Genomic DNA, 20,975 nt, shown 5'->3' with positions numbered 1-20,975 from the left:
ATTTTGCGCGGAGCGTCCGACTGTTAATAGGAAACTGGAATTGTTGCTTCATCAAAGATGTCATCGACGAGATCCTGAATTTTCACATTTCGGACCACTGCTGCAACTGTCTGACTGGGATAATCTCCATTTAATAGTTCACATTCTCAGCAGCGCGTGCATTTAGCCTATATAACGCGAAAGCGCGCTGAAGGAATTTGGAAAATGATGCTTGGTATCAAATTCCGTGATGCACCTACTTCGCTCACGCAATGAATCAGGGCGAGATTTTCCACGGCTAGACATCAATAACGCTCCGATTGAACCGGTTTTGCTCCATTTTCGTTCGCAGTACGCTTCGTTTAAACAGCAATTACATGGTTAACCGGCAACACCGGAGGCTAGCGAGTAACACGGTGTCCTTTTTGCGCGTGCTGAACGGGTAGGCCTATTTAAATCACGATCTGTCATTATATTGTCATCATTTCAGCGCGCGGTGATTGCCGTTATCTGAATGTCAGAGCATCCTCGCCCGTGTCCGGTTCGTATCAGGGTAGCGCTCTCCGCAAGACCGACTAAACGCACGGAGCAGGCTCCCACACACACCCCTGCAGTGAATAGATCTGTTTGAGGGACGATTTATTGAAAATCGTAATATGTCGGGACAGTCCATCACGGACCGGATCGCCGCGGCTCAGCACAGCATGACCGGATCTGCCATCAGCAAAGCCGTGTGCAAGGCCACTACGCACGAAGTCAGCGCGCCCAAGAAGAAGCACCTTGATTGTAGGTTAAAGCAGGGGGGGAAACGCAGCGAAATGTCACCCGTTGTGTTTTGCACTGTGCTTCGGCTTCCATTTAGATTCAGTGTTTGCTGACCGATCATTTGCTGTTATTTACAACCTTACCTATAATTACAGTAAATTAGCCTATTTCTTGACAGCCATTATAGAGATCATTTCATCAATTCACCGAAGGTCACCGTGGCACGTTTACAGTCCGTAATGCTGATTAGAATGCGTGATTGACACACTGGCCAATTTGCATACGACAGGGACCTCATGACCGATTTTATTTATTTATTTATTTATTTATTTTTTTCGAAATACATTTAAATCAGTTTGATATTATGCATGCCACATTTGAGATATCACAACCAGATGCTTATTAAATAATTATGTAGCCAACGTGTACTTAATAATTTTAAGGCTGATTCCTTATAGGAAACATACAATGTCAAGGGCATAGCATGATGAAGATTAGCTTGCGTACACAATGCAAGGTGCAAATTGCTCGTGACTTAAACCTTTATTCATGTTTTTAAAGGTGTTGTTGCTATTTCTCCATTGTTGACTTACAGTGTTTGCTATCCTAGTCTGAGTCATTGAAGGTGACAGCAGTATCAATGCAGTGATGTTTGTAGCTTATATTGCATCACCTTAATCTGTTTTATCTGAACATATGCTGTGTTACATTTGTTAAAGTAGACATTTGTTAAATATAGATTAATGCAGAAAATGTCATTGTAGATATTTATAGCCTATTTACAATGACCGAAATATTTGATTCTGAAATCGAAATACTATTGCTAATTTTGGCATGGTATGACTGATATTTGCATTTGCGGTCAGTTTTTTTAATCACACCCAACATTGTAAGGGTGCACCTTCCTTTACTGGTCAAAATGAGCTTTTTTTCAGTTCACTAATAATAAATAAGTGTAGTTGATTAATGGAGCAGATTATCAATTAAGCTGTCAGTTAATGAGTCCAGAGCAGATGTCCTTTGGGAGACATAAAGAAAGCAGCCTGCAGATCTAATAAACTGCCAGCCTCCTACGAAGTAATAAAGGTAGCAGGTGTTCTCTGAATATGTGCTAGCATTCACCGACACAGGTTTTATTATCAGTTAATTAGGGGGAAATCAAGTGTAACTTTTGAGTAACCGCTATTCAAGCAATGTCATGTTAGATAGACCGGCATCACTATGGATTGTTCTATCATGGTGAAACAGCTCATTTCTGGCAGTTTACCTTAATATAATTATGAACCACTGAAGTAGACAACAGATAAACATAGTAGGTATGAAATGTCTTTTTGAATTTGAATCATATTTGTTGGTTAAATTGTACAAAGCTATAGAATGAAAAATGTTTTCCTTATATCTATGTGGTATGTGGACATCTGAGCAAAACAACCTGTTTATTGAACATTTGGTTTGGTGTTAACAGTGAGTTAGTACTCACTAACTGCTCCAATCCTTCTGGGAAGGCTGTACACTAGATGTTGGAACATGAATGCATGGATTTGCTCCCAGAAGAGCATCTCTGAATCGTAGTCAGCTTTCCAATTCATCCGAAAGGTTTTTCAAAAGGGTTCAGGTCTGGGCTTTGTGTAGGCTATTCACAAGACTCACTCATAAATAATTTCTTTATGGACTTCACATTCATTGGTACACCTGATTCTACTAAAAACGTTTAAGTAAATTGGATGATATTTTTTTTGCACCTGTTAGTAATGGGTGTAGCTGAAATAGCCAGACCTGTTCCATATGCATAAAATATACACTGCCTGGCCAAAAATAAAGTCGCTGTTTGGATTTAAATAGGCAAATATTGGATAGTCGATAGTCTATGTATAGTCTATAGTCAAATATAGTCTATGATTGGATCATTATTTCAGTGATTATTATGTTTCTAGCCTGTGATATGTTTGGGAACATTTCTTCTAACCCTAACTGTTGGAGTGTGTAGCTTTTCATTTCTTAAACAACCGTGTAGGAAGACACATCACGGCCATATTCCAGGATGACAATGTCCAAATCAGGCTCAAATTGTAAAAGAATGGTCCTGACCTTAAATTCATTGAAAGTCTTGGGAATGTGCTGGAGGAGACTTTACAGTGCTTGACTCTTGCATTGTCAATACAAGATCTTGACCAAAAGTGTATGCACCTCTTGATGAAAATAAATGTTGTGATATTATTTCCATGAAGATTTTTGGTCAAGATCTTGTATTGACAATGCAAGACTCAAGCACTGTAAAGTCTCCTCCAGCACATACCAAACACTGTTTTTTTTATATGTATATAAAATATATTAAATGTATGTAATATATATATATATATTATGTTTGTTTTTCTACATTTAAAAGTTTGGGATCCATAAGATTTCTTAAATTCTCTTATGCTCACCAAGGCTGCATTTATTTGATCAAAAATACAGTAAAACAAGAACATGTTGAAATATTATGATGTAGAATTTTCAGCATCATTACTCCAGTCTTCAGAGTCACACGGTCCTTCAGAAATCATTCTAACATGCTGATTTGGTGCTCAAAAAAACGTATTATTATAAATGTTGAAAACAGTTGTGCTGCTTAATATTTCTCTGGAAACATGATACATTTTTTTCAGGATACTTGGTGAATAGAAAGTTCAAAAGAACATCGTATATTTGAAATAAAAATATGTAACTTTCGACCAATTTAATGCATTCTTGCTGAATAATGTAAGTATTAATTTCTTTAAAAAAATCTTTCTGACCCCAAACTTTTGAACTGGTAGTGTATATCATCTAATAATTCGACCACAATGTAATTGTTCTGGATCATGTACAGTCATTGTTCCTGTCCTGTTTTTGCACAGATCTAATGCACTGCACCAATGAGCTGAACGTGAATATACCTCACTTGGCTGACACATTGTTTGAGAGGACAGCAAATCAAAGCTGGGTGGTGGTCTTTAAAGCTCTCATTACTACACACCACCTTATGATGTACGGCAATGAGGTAAGAGTCTCTGGCTGAATTCTTCTTCTTGTCACTTTCTCAGTGGACCGTAGAGTGTCACAAAATCAATGTAACAGTACTTGCCAGGGTCATTCTATCAGATTTTTGAAGTATTAAATCTTTCGGGTAGTTGTGAAACTAAAAATTTCTTGTTTTTATATTCTTTCTGAAGGCATTTATTTGTTATTATTCTACCCAGTTTGCTTTATTGATCCCCCTTCACTTACTTGTCTGTATCTTACATTTCATCATCCAGAGGTTTATCCAGTACCTTGCATCAAGAAGCACACTCTTTAACTTGAATAACTTCGTAGATAAAGGCGCATTACAAGGTATGTTTAATAATTAATACTTCAATATAAGTGCATTCATGGACCAGATTTATGCTGCATGTCTAAAGCATTGAACTTCTCTTCTAGGTTACGATATGTCCATCTACATTAGACGTTACAGCAGGTATCTGACCGAGAGGGCTCTGTCCTACAGACTCGTTGCAGTTGATTTCACCAAGATGAAAAGAGGGTGAGGTGCAAATATTCCATAATAAGACAAATGGCGACATTTGAAACGGCAGCCTTTGAAGGTGTACAGTTGTAGTCACTGGTCACACCTTTCAGTTTCAACTATGTGTAACCTCACACCATCAATATGTTCTGCGCAGGACCGATGGAGTGATGCGCACGATGAGCATAGAAAAGCTGATGAAGACTCTACCTATCATTCAGAATCAGCTGGACGCTCTTCTGGACTTTGAGGTACAGAATACATACACTATGTTTCAGTTTTCAGATCTAAAATTGAACATTGTGTGGGAATAAAACAAGAATGCATGATATTTATCAGTATTTTTGTAGGTAGAATAGTGTAATTATGACCAAAGGCTGGAATACACTACACAGAAAGTTGTGTAGTGTGTTCCTGATTTAAATAAACATCTGATTACTATCTTCAGGACCAGTTCTTTAGTCTGTGTGTCTCACGTCTGCCCTTCCTTTTCTGCAGTTTTTCACGGCTTTTTTACTCATTTTTCCTTATGAATAAAAACACATATGTTCCCAATTGCAGAGCATGTTGTCAAAGTGTCAGGGGCTAAGATGTCACAATGGGAATATTGTCTTTAAACAGCCTATTGTAGACATTTCAGCAGTAAAGAATACTGTATAAAATATTTATAGGCCTATATATATTTTAGAGTTGTTGTTTTTTTAAGTTAATACTCTTATTCCACAAGGATGCATTAAATTGCTCAAAATTGACAGTAAAGACATATTGGGCCCTATCTTACACCCGGCACAATGCAGCGCCAAGTGCAATGCGAGTGTTTTTTGCTAGTTTCAGCCCGACGCAGTTATCATTTTCACTGGCACATTGTTGGTGCGTTGCTATTTTGAGGCAACAGAAATAGACTGCGCCACTGACCAACTGAAACCTGGTCTAAATTCAATGGCGCAATCTTTTTTTTGTTATTTAAAGAGCGCATTTTTAATGTGCGCCTATAGGCGGGTCCACAACGCACGTACACTCTGCTTATTAAACACACAGGGACGCACAGCAACACACAAACATGCCAAATATTTAAAATAAAAGGATTACAATGTAAAAGATTATTATTGTGTACATAAAGATATGGTGGAATCTGGCTTGTCCCGTATATGATCTGCTTGCGCACTTTTACCTCGCGCACAAGAAGTTCCGTTTGCGCTCTGGAGACGCGTTCGGTCTTTCCACTATCAAATTCCGTCATGTAAATAGCGAATCTGCCATGGCGCGGGCGCAACTGACATTTAAAGGGAATGGGAGATGAGACTCTGATTGGTTTAACGCACTTAAATCCCAAAACACACCCATTACTCATTATGAGAATAGGGACAACCCTTTTAGACCATGAGCCTGGCGCGACAACCATTTTTCTCGTCGTTAAACTAGCAAAAGTGGATTCGGACACGCCCTAAGTGAACTTGCGCCGTGCGCTTTAGACCATGCGCTTAGATCGTTAAAATAGGGCCCATAATGTTACAAAAGATATCTATATAATTTACATTTTCTGATGAATTTTCTGTTCATCACAGAACCCTGAAAAAATGTATCACGATTTCTACAAAAATATTAAGTAGCACAACTGTTTTCAATAATAATAACCAAGAAATGTTTCTTCAGCAGAAAATCAGTGTATTAGAATGATTTCTTAAGGATCATGTGACACTGAAAATTCAGCTTTGCATCACAGGAATAAATTACATTTTTAAATATATTAACATAGAAAACAGTAATAGTTCACAATATTACTGTTTACTGTATTTTTGATCAAATAAATGAAGTCCCATAAGAGACTTCTTTCAAAAACAAAACAAATATTACCATACCATACCATTTTGAATGATAGTGTGTTTATAAATATTCTATAAATATATATATATATTAACAAACATTTAGGGAAAAATATGAATTCAATTAAAATATTTTGAATAAAAAAAAATTGTAACTGAACTAAATTACAAGATATAAAGCACATGAAATCACTCAGACAGTCTTCCCTGCATTATGTTGACCCTTGCCTGAATGTATATCAGTGTGGTTTTACAAAACACAAATTTGTGCAATCAAAACCTTACAGCAACTGAGATACACCCCTTGTACCCGTTATGGTGCTTCAGATGTGGCTTTTGAAGCAACAGCAGGAGGCGTTTGGAAGCTTGAGATTGCTTGATGATTTATAGACGCCTAGTAGGAATGCAGAGAAACAGCAAGCTGGCATTTAAAGGCTCATGTTTTGATTACATTTGTGATTTTGTGCTTCCCTGTAGGCCAGCTCTAATGAACTGACCAATGGGGTGATCAATTGTGCCTTCACGCTGCTCTTCAAGGACTCTATCCGCATCTTTGCTGCTTACAACGAGGGTGTCATTAATCTGCTAGGTAATACATTCACCTCAGAGCTTTGTTTCCATGTAATATCAGTAATTCAGTAGTTTGTGTCCTCATATGAGCGTGCAGCACAAAAGCCGTTGGTCACAGCAGCTTTCATATATGAATATATTATATGTATTAAAAATATATTTTGTACTTCAAAGAGAATTGCAACTTGCTAAATTGTCTTTTTTCTTCACTTCAAAGAGAAATATTTTAATATGAAGAAGAATCAATGCAAAGAGGCGCTGGAAATATACAAGAAGTTTCTTATCAGGATGACCAAGCTCTCAGAGTTTCTCAAGGTGGCAGAGGTAACACATCTCCAGATCTAATCCATGCATGGGATGGTTGGGCTCATCTTATTCAGGCCCTTTTTTGCTAAATGTCCCTCTTGCCTTTTGGTCCAAGAACCTGTATCGGAGGTCCCCCCTCATGCTGCCTGTTCTGGTGCCTGCACTGCATGCCTTAGCAGAAAGTCTCTCTATCTATCTGTCCCTCTCAACAACAGCAAGAACAGAGCTATGACACGATTGCAACGACAGTCCTTTAATGTGCAAACGATGAGTTGAACCTTTGTTTTGCAGTTTGGATACGGGCACAGTTGTCAATTTGGCTCCTAGGAACTATTGGATAAACAATTGCATAAATGACAAGATAAGATTAGAAAAAGAAAAGATAAAGCGAATGAATAGCGGGCACCTGATATTTTTGACAACTGTGCCAGTGTGATGGTTGGAATTTAGCTGTTTACTTTTGTCTGTAAAGCCCATTATTTTGATGTGTATGGAGGCATACATTGGGGAAAAATGCTAAGCACATCCTTCTTGAGTTTTTTGTTTGGTTTCTTCTCTTTTTGTTAAATCCTTTATTTTGCTTTCTGGCTGAATAATATGACTCTTCAGGAAAAGGGTGAAGTGCTATCCAAAAACTGACTAAAGTTGACTTTAAGAGCACATTTCTTTCTTTGTATAACAATGTGTGTATGCCATTTGTTTTTCTTGTCTTTTTTCCAAAGTCAACATTAGTTGTGTGTTTCTTTTGGATGTTTCTCACCTAGTCATGTAAATATCTCACCATTGACCTACAAGTGTCTTTTCACTCATCATCTACTACACCATCTCCAGAACCTCAATGTCTCTGTGTGTGTGTGTACATCCAGTCGTCCATTCTCTCTTTTTTGTTTCTCATACACTGCATGGAGTAATGGCTCTTTTTCTTAATTCTTCTTTCTCCCTTCTCCACGTGCCTCGGTTTTCTCTTTTTACCGTTTGGTTTCACGTTTTGTTTTCCGTTCTCCCTCCCTTCCTTTTCTTTTGTGTCACAGCAAGTTGGAATTGATCAGGTTGACATCCCAGATCTCTCACAGGTTAGTGGTGCATTTCATCTCAGTTTCTCTCATGTGGCTTCACCCTGATCTCTCATTCACGCCTCACCCCATAGACCATCATCCCCAGCCCTGATTTCTTTTGATTTCCCCCTCATCTATCAGACTTTTAGGATAGGGGCCTCAAGAAACTTACTCCATACCCGCGCACTCCCAAGGAATCAGATGTGCTGTTTTGCATTTTCTGTTGTCGCCAGAGGTAAATGGGTACCAAAGCTATAGTCTATGTGAATTTTTACAGGTGCTATCTCTGATAGCCGTTGCCTTGTTTATAGCCACATTTGATCAGTAATGAAAAGTCAGTTAAGGTCTCATTAAAGCTTAGTGCTTGCCCCTCAAGCCACTATTTCTTACTGGCATATACCCATGAGAAATTTGACTGCTTGTACTTCCAAAAGCCACGTTTTCACCGCCTCTGACACTCGCATACGACTGAGCGCAACAGCATTTATCCTCCGCTTATTCACCAACACTATGGTTTGGAAGGAATAATTGTTTGTCCACAAATCTCGTTCCAGTGCTTATCATTGTAAATAACTGTTTAACAATTATAAAATAGTTATTTTAGGCTTAATTCTACAGAGTATTTAGTAAAAAAAAAATAATAATACTGATAGTTCTCACGTCGTGCTTATAGTTTGATTGGAATACACAACAACTGTTGCATACAGTCTAATCGCAGAAGTTAAAATATTCAAATCCAGTCCGCAAATTTGGCGTCCCGTGCAATTTCCCATTGGAAATGAATGACTTCCGTTTGAACGGTCTGTCGTTTGTCAGAGACAGCGAAAAGGCGGCTTTTACACGGATTGATATATGGCTAAACGGTGCTTGTGCGATGATCTCTGCCACGCTGTACGTGGCCAGTCTGACGTCGCGGGCCACGGGCTCGCTAAATAAAGACATCTCCCAACCTGGAAGCACTCACCTTTGCCATATATCTCTGTACTGGTAGGGTATTCTGCTTGGATAGTTTCTTGGGTAGAACAGTGAATGTGCACCAAATAAATAAGAATGCCTTAAAACTGGAGCTGGGGACTAAATTCTGCCTGGCACCTCACGAAGTTTTATAGTCAGCAGCGCTGCCAAATATAGACCTGATTTTCCTGCGTCTCTTAACAATTCTGCCAGGGTGCCGGGCATTGACGTCCCCCTTCAGTTTGCCACCATTTGGCATATTTGACATTTTCATTTACATTGGACAGGGACTCCTGAAGGTGTTGGGCTGGCACACTACAAAGTGGTACTTCAACCATGTCAACAAAACATTTTATTGGAAGGAGTGCCTTGTTTACTTAAGCTGAAGCAGTATTCAGAAGGCCTGCGTTCTATTCTCAAGTACTCTATCATTAGCACCATTGATTAGGCTTATTTCATAAGTCCTATTTAAGTGCCTTTTCTTTGCTGTAAGATAGATATTAATCACGGCCTTTTGTATACTCCTGCTCCTGTAGAACCCTTGTCTTAACTTCTCTTCCTTGTTTATCTCTCCTTTAATAGTGTGTTGTTTCGTTGCATATGTTTCAGATTTCTCAGTAGAACGCTCCCGCTATTGTGTCTTCCTTCAAATTACACGTCTGAGAAATCTGCTCTTTTGTTATTCATGAAATTTCCTCCTCTGAATTGGCATGTACACCGGACACAGCTCGTGGCCCAAAGGCAAATGTTGTATAAGAACAGACGCACATGCCCGCGTGCCGAATCCTTTCGGCCGACATTTCGATTAAATTGACGTTGCTCCTTTTGGGCGAAACTGCAATACAAGCATAAAATACTGGCAGCGTGGACTGGTCTCACTCAATGTTTGCCTTTCTTTGGTTAACCTGCTTTGGCTTCCAAGTGTTTCAGATTCTATCAAAATGTCCATGCAGACATTGCAATCAGCACTAAAAGCGGCATAGCTAAAATTTGACTCCTGATTGATTTCCAAGAAATCCAAGTGGAATCCAAAGATTGGCAGGTTCCGCTGTGGCATTTGATACCCGTGCAGTATGTGTGTTTATATCCTGTGCATGATTAGAACAATCTCCTTGTAGGTCAGTCTGCTTTCCGTTTTTCATAGTATTAATTCTTCTCAAGTTATCTCAGTTGACCTCACAGGTCTTAAACGGCCTGTTGGAGAACTTGCATGGGAAACAGATATTGTTTTGCATGTGTAGCTTTTAAGCTTAAGCCCTTTCCACTTAAATTACTTCTGTTGTGTTTCCCCTTTGTTTTCAGAGACTCATAACCACTATTAGGTTCTCTTAGTTACGCAGCCTTTGTGTGTGTGAAGGTATGAGTGTGTGAGAGAAAGAATAAAAGACAGAACAGTAGAATATACATGTAGTTGTTTATGTATGAATTCCTTATTTTTCGATTTATAGTTAGGTGTAAATGTCTGAGTGTGTGTGTTTTGTTTTGATCATTTTTTGCTGCTACTTTTAACCAGTTTATTGTGTTGCCTAAAACCTGTGTTGCCTCATCCCTTCTTGACCTCACCACCAGGCTCCCAACAGTCTCTTAGATGCTCTGGAGCAACATCTGGCTTCTCTGGAGGGCAAGAAAATGAAAGAGGCCTCTACTGTCAGCAGGTACTTGAATATGTGCTGGGATTCTAAGCGTCAATGACAAATACAAATGTCAGGAATGCTGAAAAGGAGTATTGAAAAAAAAAAAAGTTTATATACAACTGCCAACTAAGTTCTTTGAATTGTACTCTTTGTATTCATGCTTATTCCATATATACATTAAAAAAACAACAACGTTATTTTACAGTCCTGTTGCCCATGTACATACTATGTACTTATTACAGTAATTCTGTCATGACAATTCTCGGGAGATTGGTATGGTAATAGAGATTGGCATGGTAATGGATATGGCAATGTTAATGTATTTGGTCTTGGCGGAATAGATCTGCTACACTGCTGATGCTGCCGAGCAAGTACCGAGACTGGCTACTACCAATACATTCACAGATATTGCTGTGAACTTGTAAGACATGCTGCACATGAAACATACATGATTTAACCCCTGTAGCAGATCTATACAGATGGAGCTGGGGAAGGTTTCTGAAAGCGCGCTGCATACTTCTACCTGCAACACCCCGGTATTTGTTTGAATGCTGAGCCGCAGCTCATTGGACGCTGATGCAACAGCAACCAATCAGTTGTACCATGTAGATAATGTGATCGCTACCAAATGAGTCAAAGACTTAGCAGCCTGCGCCGTCTATAGAGTTTCATGCCAGAACTAGGTAATTACTATAACTGGGTAACAACTAACCTTGAACCTACCCCTAAACCTAACCTTAATCCCTGTAGTTATCTTAGATTACCCAGTATTTTCTTAAGTAAGTACACTGTAAGTACATGCAAGTGCACATACTGTAAAATAAAGTGCAAACAAAAATATATACCATTCTCATCCAACATTTTGATTGAATCACTCTAAATCAGTGTTTCTAAACCTTTTCGATTCCAAGGTCCCTCATTTTCCAGAATATTTTAAAAATGTGTTTCACTCACAATTTCTACTTTTAGCACAACTAGAAAACTGTATATTCATTGTAAAAATGCCAGTGAAGTTTTAAGATTTTATTCATTTACATGAATTTCCACAGGTCTAGAAATCACACTTTTAAAATGATTTAAAATTAAAATGTAAATAATTGTAAGTCATCTTGAGACCCTCTTTGAAATCCACTGCTTTTAATACAAGTTGTGTGTAAAAATACTTTCGTTACACCTTCAATACACTTTTTATTTATTTATTTATTTATTAATATTGAGGTTATCCATTTGACATGAACTAAACTTGCCTTTTCATAAAGATGTCAAAATATCTCATATATAATTTAAAAATTTACAGACCTTGACACATAATTGTGAGGGTCTAAATATGTCCTCCCTGTTTTATGATTTTAATTATTTTTTAAAACAAAATTGCTTTGCTGCATATAATAAAGATTATGTTACTTGTGCTACTTTTAGTATTCTCTTTATTACAGAAAAAATGTCTCCCAATTAAATCTCGGTCCGTAAGGCCACATAAACATTTGAGACACAAACAAATCTCAAAATCAATTTTTTATCAGAAATTTAAAATATATACAAAGTTCTGTCATGAAACTCTAGATGGTGCAGGCCAATAGGTCCTTAACTCAATCTGCTTGCAATCACATCGTTCTCTATAGGGCACAGCTGATTGGTTCCTGCTGAATCAGTAGCCAATGAGCTCGCTGCTCAACCTTTAAATACTTTGTCAGCATTTGCTGTAGCAGTTCTGTAGCGTTTCAGAAACCCTCCACCTTCCCCAGCTCCACCTGTATAGATCTGCTACGGCTAATTCATGTACGCTATATTGTACAGCCAGCCCATTCTCATCCTAGGGCGTCATATATTGGCGCTTTTGACATTTCGTCGACATCGAACGCACATGGCACCCTTTAGCGTCAATATGAGACGCAGATAGAAATGGGCCAGAAGGCGCCTCCTAGTGGTCTAACCCTAACCCTACACTAGACCTAAACCTACCCATAACCGAACAAAGCTCTGTACGTGTCATATTCACGCTAAAGGGTGCCATGTGCGCTCGATGTCGACGAAATGTCAAAAGCGTCAGTATATGACGCCCAAGGCTGAGAATGCGTTGGTACAGCAGTAGCATGTCTTACTTTCTCACAGCAGCATGTTGTGCATGAATTGGCAGTAGTAAGTCCCGTACTTGCTCAGCAGCAGCAGCAATAACAGCAGCAGTGTAGTAGATTTATTCTGCCAAGACCCTATATCAACAATGTCATATCCATTACCATGCCAATCACTCTGAGAGTTGTCATGACAGAAGTTCATTTCTGCCCCAGCATTTTAGAAAAAAAACTTTTTATTACCTACAATAATCATACAACTGTATCTACTTTATTCAAAAATCATTCAAAATCCACTTGGCTCAAAAATCAGGTGCCAGTTTGAATGGGCATGACGGTTCTGCTCATAATCAATATTGTGATGATGATAGTGGTTCCTACAGTTAGGGTTTTCACAGATCCCACTGAAACTTGACAAAATAGCGCAATTGATTTGTTAGTTTGTCTATCAGCCGCGATTAGATGTTCCAGTGAATCATTCTCTTTTTGCATTCATAGGGAGGTGGAGGGTGACAGACTACAGCCTGCAAAGGTAAGATCTAATCTTATTCATTTGTCACATCATTTCTCTGTCAAATTGCTAATGAGCGCAGACTTCACAACAGCATGAAACGTATTTTCAAACTCCTTCCTTTTTGCAAATGTTCATCCAAACAATTACATGTTCACTGAAACTGTCTGCATTAATGTTGTTGGTTTATGCTGTTATTTCTGCTCGGCAGGCTGTTCAGCTCAAAGACATTGGCATGCAGACCCCGACAGTATCCCCCAGCGGGCAGTCTGTGGGCAGTGCCAACAGTAGCTGCACCAGCAGCGGTGCCACCGAGCTTCTGTCCAGTCCACCTGATCTAACCATCACAAACGGGTACATGTTCTGGAGTGTTTCGAGTGTAGTGGCACTTCTATATGAAATACCATTGCCCTGTATTACTATATTTGCATTTATTCACTTAGCAAACGCATTTTCCCAAAGACAAATGAGTTCAAAGTAATTGCAGAAGTAATTGTGTGCCCGTTACAAGGTTTAATTGTTATTTCCCCATTATCCTGAACAGTGTGCACAACTTCACCAATGACCATTTTGATCTCCAACATAATTCCAACACCCCTGCTCAGACAACCACCCTACCGGCCACTAACAACAGTTGGGGAGGTAATTAAACTGGCCCAAAACTGTCCAGTTTACTATTTCTATATTCTGAGTGTTTTAGCATTTTTCTCTGATACAATTTTAATCTTGCTCTTCTTAAATTCTTTATTACATGGCACATTCTCTACTTCTTTGGGACTCAACTGAGTGAGTATTTTACATATTTTTATAATGAGTTCATTGACTTTTAAAAGTTTGTAATTGTTGGACCTGTGGCGACATCGAACAAATTGCAAAAATACTGGTTTTCAAACAGATTCAGAAAAACAGATAATTCCATCCCAAAACCACACCAGTTATTTTTTTTATTGAATCAAAAATATACATTGCCACCAGTGTAGTCCAATTCACCAACCAATTATGAACCAGTTCTTTTTAGTGAATCAAAAACGTCCAGCCCAACCAGTGTAGTCCGATTCATGAATAAATGATTCTTATGAACCAGTTCTTTTTAGTGAATCAATAACATACAGCCCAACCAGTGTAGTCCGATTCATGAATAAATTACTGTCATTAACCAATTATTTTTAGTGAATCAATAACGTACAGCCCAACCAGTGTAGTCCGATTCATGAATAAATTACTGTCATTAACCAATTATTTTTAGTGAATCAAAAACATACAGTGTGACTTCGACTTGTGTAGTCCTTTTCACGAACAAATGACACTTAGGAGCCAGTTCTTTTCAGTGAATCAAAGACATGCAGCGTGACTTGTGTAGTCATATTCACAAACAAATGACACTTAGGAATCAGTTCTTTTAAGTGAATCAAAAACATATAGTGTGACCTGTGTAGTCCGATTCTCGAACAAATGTTGTTTTTAGTAAATCAAATACAGCACGACCAGTGTAATCTGATTCATGAACAAATGACTCTTATGAACCAGTTATTTTTAGTGAATCAAAAACATACACCACAACCAGTGTAGTTCGATTCATGAATAAATGATTCTTATCAACCAGTTCTTTTTAGTGAATCAAAAACTTACAATCCAAGCAGTGCATTGATTTGACTCTTATCAACCTGTTCTTGTCAGTGAATCAAAAACATACAGTATGACCAGTGTAGTCCGATTCATGAATAAATGACTCTAATCAACCTGTTCTTGTCAGTGAATCAAAAACGTCCCCATTCTAAGTACGAACGACTCTTATGACTTATGTTCTTTTAATGAATAGTTAAAAAAGACGAGTTATCAATTTAAATCAGTCTGAAATACTTCCCTGCATTACATCAAATCAAATCGAAATCTGAATTGAGAAACTGAGAAATTGACACCCAGCCCTTTATATTTGTCTCTGCATATTGAACTGGAGTTTTATCAGCTTTAATATTGAAAAATAATTGCCTTGTTTTTATCTTCCAGATTGGCTTTCCCGTAGGAGCACTTTTGAAGCCCACCCTCTCCTCGCAGGTCCAAAGTCAAGGCACACAGTTCTACAATGGAGGAAAATTACTTACTAATGATCTGGATTCGTCCTTGGCCAATCTTGTGGGCAGTGAGTCTTTCAGTCGTCTCATTTATTTTGTTTCTATGGCAATTAAACATTAAACTACAGACTGTGATACCTGTGCTCATAATGCATGTTTTATTTGTCATAGATTTACATTTTGGAGGACCCCCAGCCAAAAAGTAAGGCTTTTACTGTCCAAAGCGTATGATATTTTAGGTTTATTGACAAGATTAACAATCATTATTGCAATGTGTACATCTGTAACAGTCTGACGTATGAATGTGTTTTTTTTTAGGCCAGAAGTTCATTGGACTCATTTGGAGAAAAAAGCGTCTGGAGGTTCCCACTGGCAGTCTAAAGCCATGAATGGGACGGCACCTTGGAGCCACACACACCTGGCCCCTGCTCCCATACCGATGCCACAGATGGTATGGCAAATGACTCATTGCTCAAGACATGCACCTGTTAGAAAATTGCAGTCTGCTTATTCTGTATAATATGTTTGAATACAATATGTATGTGATTTCAAATCCAAGAGACATGGCCTGTGTACTACATACAACACTAAATAATTTCTGTGTGATTCTCAGTAACGTCTTTGTCTTTCTCTCTTCTGCATGTTTTTGTAATGATACAGAATGGAATGATTTATACTGGCTATGTAAGTCCTGCTTATACATAAACATGATTGAATCAACTACATTCAAAGAACTATCAAAATAAATGAGTTACAAATATTTCTGCACACTTAATTCTGACGTTTTTCTGTCTGTCTCAGGCACCAGCTCCGGTTGCATTTCCGATGACAACCCCCCAAGTGCCTGTGTATGGGATGGTACGTGTTTCAGCTTGATAATTTTGCCATCTTAATAATTTTCGGGGTTCAATATATTTACATAACTATTTTATACACTTTTGTTCAGAAGTATGGGGCCGGTAAGGTGTTTAATGCAGTAAAAAAAAAAAAAAAAAGCAAAATTATGAAATATTATAATTTAAACTGTTCCCTATTTTAATTTTAAATCAAATGTAATTTATTCCTGTAATGGAAAAGCTGAATGTTCACATGATCTTTCAGAAATCATTTCTTATTATTTTGTGGAAACCCTGATACATTTTTTTTCAGGACTCTTTGAGGCAGGGACCCCCCGAATCCCTTAGACATAAAATATATTCTTGAAGTACTCACAGATTTTTAAGTTATTATTTAAATAATTTAGCGACACATTCACTGATGTCAGTAATAATTAGTAGTAGTTGTTGTAGTATGTTTTAACTCTAATTATAAAATGAAGATATATTACGGTTGTAAATTACAATTATAATATACAAATTGTACTGTAAAATAAATAAAAATAATATCTGATAAATGATGAAATTCGCTGCGTGCTTCACTCCAAAACACACAGCGCATCAGACTACAGTTATTTATTAAATTGGAGCCTTTGATTTGATAATCGCGATTATCATGAAGCCCCCATTTTTTCTTGTACATTCAATATAATTATTAGCTATTCATCAACTCATGCAGTTTCCTCATGAACACCCATGTGGGAAACCTTGCTTTGAGGAACAGAACGTTCAAAACGTTCTAAATAGAAATGTTATAAATGCCTGCCACTTTTGATCAATTTAATGCATCATTGACGAATAAAAGTATTAATTTCTTCCAAACTAAAGAATATTAACGACACGAAAAGTCCGACACTCATGCTGAACTTTTTCACTGTTCTATAGATTCCTCCTCCTGTGGGGCAGATGGGGTCAATGCCCTTGATGGCTCCCCAGCCTATGATATATAACCAGCCCATCCTCCGCACCACCAATCCCTTCACCCCAATCCCTGGAGCTCAGGTACTCCCGTCCAAGAGCGTCCTAACTTCTTACATTAAAGGCTGTTCTTCTGTACGTACCTCTGCTTGTGACCTGTGATAATAAGATGCCTTTTTTTCCAGATGCACTTCATGTAGCACTGAGGAGCATGTTGAACTGACACATACGCCCGAGGAAAAACATCAACCAATCCAAAACCAAAAATGGCAAGGCAGACATGAGAAACGGTTCAAATGGCTCAAAGAGACAGAAGATGTTCATGTGGCATTTTACCCCTTAGCCCGTGTGTTTGTAACATACTCCCTCCATCCAGCGACATAACAGTCCTCCGTCATTTTACATGTTACCTTTAATTTCTAAGTGTCAAAATTTAGTGTTTTTAGGCAGCCCTCTTTGATGATGTCACTGGCTGATGCAAACGGAATGACAGTGTACAGTGAATTGCAGTGGAATGAAAAGTTGTCATGATGTCAAGCCCCTCCCCTTCCCCCCTGTTTGGAAAAGTGATTGTTGTAATTGTGCACACTTGAATCAATGTTTATAATGTCTAAACCAAGCCAAGGTTTTGTATGCACATTGCCTGAATAGTGTTTCGAATCAACCACTGTCAATGTTGATTGTGCCACAGCGGATGGCATCTCAATTTCTTGAGTCTTGGAGAAATGTGTACAGGTCACTTTTCGTACATTTGTCTTGTCCCCAAACATTTTGGATTTCACCTTAAAAGTTCGATTTGTTTCTACATGACTTGTAATGCCTCATTCAGGTATGGTAAAGGTATGGCTGTTTGGATTAAAGTAAAATACAGCAGTATGTTTCTGTATGGAAATTATACCATTTATTAAATATCTGGCAAAAAGTGCATGTCAGATACCAAGGCAATGACTATGGTTGTATTCAAAAGTGCCCCATACTGTATATCTTTATATGGTGCATTATTTGAGGGGGCAGCTGTTTATAGTGATGTCCAAAACCATAGTATTGGACATTATCAAGTGCACTCATTCACTAACATAATGCACCTCAATAACGACGCTAGAGAATACATACACTGAGCGTATTTTCACTTCATTCAATTGAGAACATCAGTGGAGTAATGTAGGGAATAGTAATATATATCACTATTCTGGTTCCATTGTTCTGAAGTCAATAGGTTTTTTTAGTAAATGCATGAATAAGGTCTGTGGTTAAGACAAGCTCAAGATATTTTCACGTTTTATTCTATGACATCAAATACAGTAGTACTTGTCTTGAGAAACAAGTGGCTAAATGGGACAACGGGTTGTCAGGGTCATTAAACGGCATCTAATCTCTAGTCCGCTTTCACAGACTTGCGCCCTTGCAAACTATTCTTACTCAAACATTCAGGGAAAAGGTTTTTTAAATAAAGACAAAGAGTTGTTGGATGCTTAGTGGTGGTGACACTGAAGTCATTTGACCATGGTGAAGTTCGTTTATAGCCTAGCTTTTTACTTCTGGCATCTGTATTTAGGTTTCAAAATTCATAAAAGTTCAGTTCATTTGTGAAGATTATCATGATGAACAAAAGGTGTAAAGAATCATGCTTTTGTTGGTCACAGGGCTCATTTTCTGAAATAATTCAAAATCCAACTTTTCAACTGAAGCTTAAAGGGGTCCTATTATGCTTTTCCACTTTTTCAACTTTAGTTAGTATGTAATGTTGCTGTTTGAGCATAAAAATATCTGCAAGTTTACAAAGCTCAAAGTCCACTCCAAAGTGAGATATTTTATTTAACAGAATCCCCTTTACAAGAACTTTATGGAAAAACAGCTGGTTTTTGTAGCTTTTGTAAGCTCTTGCTTTTGTAAGACGGTTCACCGCTCCTTAGGAAAATTAACCATGGTTTTGTGATCGATTGCTGTTTGTATTACCTTAGTTTTCCGACAAATATCACGATTAAATGGTCGATAACATCGTATCTATAATGTAAAAGAAAATTACAAACATGCCACTCTGAAACGCCCGGTGAAATCCGTGCTTGCAAAGTTTGTGCATGAAATCCGTTCTACACAATCCTCTTCTTCGTTAACATTGTCAGGGTCTGAATCGGGCTTGAATTGGTTTGAAATTGACGCCATCCTCAATATTTACACTAGAGAATTATGGAGGTACAGGACATTTCCCAAACACATGCTAAACACTGCCAATCACAACACACCGGGCCAGCTAACCAATCACAGCACATTTCGTATTTCGGGCTTCATCTAAATCGACGTGTTCGAGCCAGACTGGGGAAAGAGGTGCTGTAATAATGTTAAATATGTGAAAAATAATGAATTTTTTTTAACAATCAAGCATGAAAACATATACTAGTACACCCCCAAAACAAAAACAAGGCATAACAGGACACCTTTAAAAGAAGACCACCAGAATATATGGCTACTTTCAAACGGCTAGCAATAGTGAATGATGCTGTAATAATGTAAAATATGTGAAAAATAATGATTTTTTTTAACAATCAAGCATGAAAACATATTCTAGTACATCCCACCAGAATACATGGCTACTTTCAAACGGCTAGCAATGGAGAAAGATGCTTTTTGGCTAATTCGCCAATGCTAACCAGTCAACACTTTTGTGCAGCCCAACATTCAGTGGTGGGCAGGACTACTTGGCCGACCAAACTCATATTTGATGAAGCTGGTGGATTGTAAAGAGTACCTGAAAACCATACTTGAGAAAAAGTACAGATTCCTTACAGCTAAAATTACTCCATTACAAGTTACAAGTCATCAATTCCAATACGACTTGAGTAAAAGTATCTGATTTTAACAGTACTTAAAGGGATATTTCACCGCTGGAAAGATGAATGTGTAGAAACAAAATTGTTGATGTTATGTAGTAGAAATGTGAAATTATTTTAGAAGTTGGTGCCTTCTAGACTGAGAAAAGCCAGAAAATGTATTTTTGGCTCATGTGGATGAAAGACAACAACTCCCAGAATGCACTTGCTTCGCTGCCCTACAAGGCCACTCCCAAGCCACGCCTACCGGTTACAGAGGGCAGTATCGGAAGAAATGATACAACTAGGCTACTAGTTGACTCGAAATTGAAAAGACACCGTTTTATCGTGAGATCCCACCCCCTATGGGCGAGTTGAAAACATGCGGAACAAGCTCCTACTACTGGCTGTAGACTCTAGCCTCTGGCCAAAAAAGCCTCCGATGACGCAAAATGACAAAATTACAGTTTTTTTTCCAGACACACAATACAGAAATCTCGTAAATCTCAGAAATTTGCGTAAAGTAGCCTTGTTGACAAGTTTGGATGAGTTATGCTTGCTACAGACTGTGAGATTTCAATCCTATAAGGTCATTACTAATCATGGATCTAATAAACTTGGGTACGTCATGTATGTAGACTGTACGATGATGACACCTATTGAATTGTAGGCTATGATGCAAATTAGGGTAGAAAAATAAAATGTCATCAGCATGTGCTAGTGGTGAACAAATAGACTGACACTTTGGAAATTTCCAGACGCTTTGGAAATTGTGGTTTTATGTGCGCTGAAAAAAAGGAGGAAGTGATAGAGAAGAATATGGATGCAGTCATGGCTAGGGAAAAGAGGCCAACTTGGCATGCAAATTTTGTAAGTGGAGCTTGAGGAAAGTAGTTTTTAGCACCATGTCGTGTTGATCAATACATCGTTTCGTGTTGCATTTTTATTGGCTAGTCAGTAGACGTAGATTGTAGCAGCAAACACACTGTGAGATGATCATGCTAAATTCCTGACACTGTCATTAAATTATCGCAGGCTATCTTTGGTCGCAAGACCGTGACAACGGCCGTCTTTGAACCTCTCTCACTGTACGCCGTAGGACCATCGT

General features: G+C 38.2%; 1 protein-coding gene across 2 annotated transcripts; it reads left to right on the top strand.

Annotated features, from left to right (window-relative positions):
• On the top strand, positions 1–17,936 carry LOC311098188 (phosphatidylinositol-binding clathrin assembly protein). Of its 2 annotated transcripts, XM_084138267.1 has the most exons (19): positions 1–765; positions 3,624–3,766; positions 4,023–4,098; positions 4,186–4,288; positions 4,428–4,521; positions 6,571–6,682; positions 6,881–6,987; positions 8,001–8,042; positions 10,548–10,633; positions 13,183–13,216; positions 13,407–13,549; positions 13,740–13,837; positions 15,219–15,335; positions 15,439–15,469; positions 15,586–15,718; positions 15,928–15,951; positions 16,069–16,125; positions 17,028–17,144; positions 17,246–17,936. In XM_084138267.1, the coding sequence occupies exons 1-19, from the start codon at positions 636–638 to the stop codon at positions 17,258–17,260; spliced, it is 1,662 nt and encodes a 553-aa protein (XP_083994393.1). In that variant the 5' UTR covers positions 1–635; the 3' UTR covers positions 17,261–17,936. The 2 variants fall into 2 exon arrangements, with proteins under 2 accessions (XP_083994393.1, XP_083994394.1); XM_084138268.1 differs by lacking the exon at positions 8,001–8,042 and having other exon boundaries at positions 2–765.
• Positions 17,937–20,975: the final 3,039 nt, after the last annotated feature.

This window comes from Abramis brama (genome assembly GCF_963993115.1).
Source record: "Abramis brama genome assembly, chromosome: 15".
Lineage (NCBI taxonomy): Eukaryota > Metazoa > Chordata > Actinopteri > Cypriniformes > Leuciscidae > Abramis > Abramis brama.
This window is presented reverse-complemented; position numbering and strand designations above follow the sequence as displayed.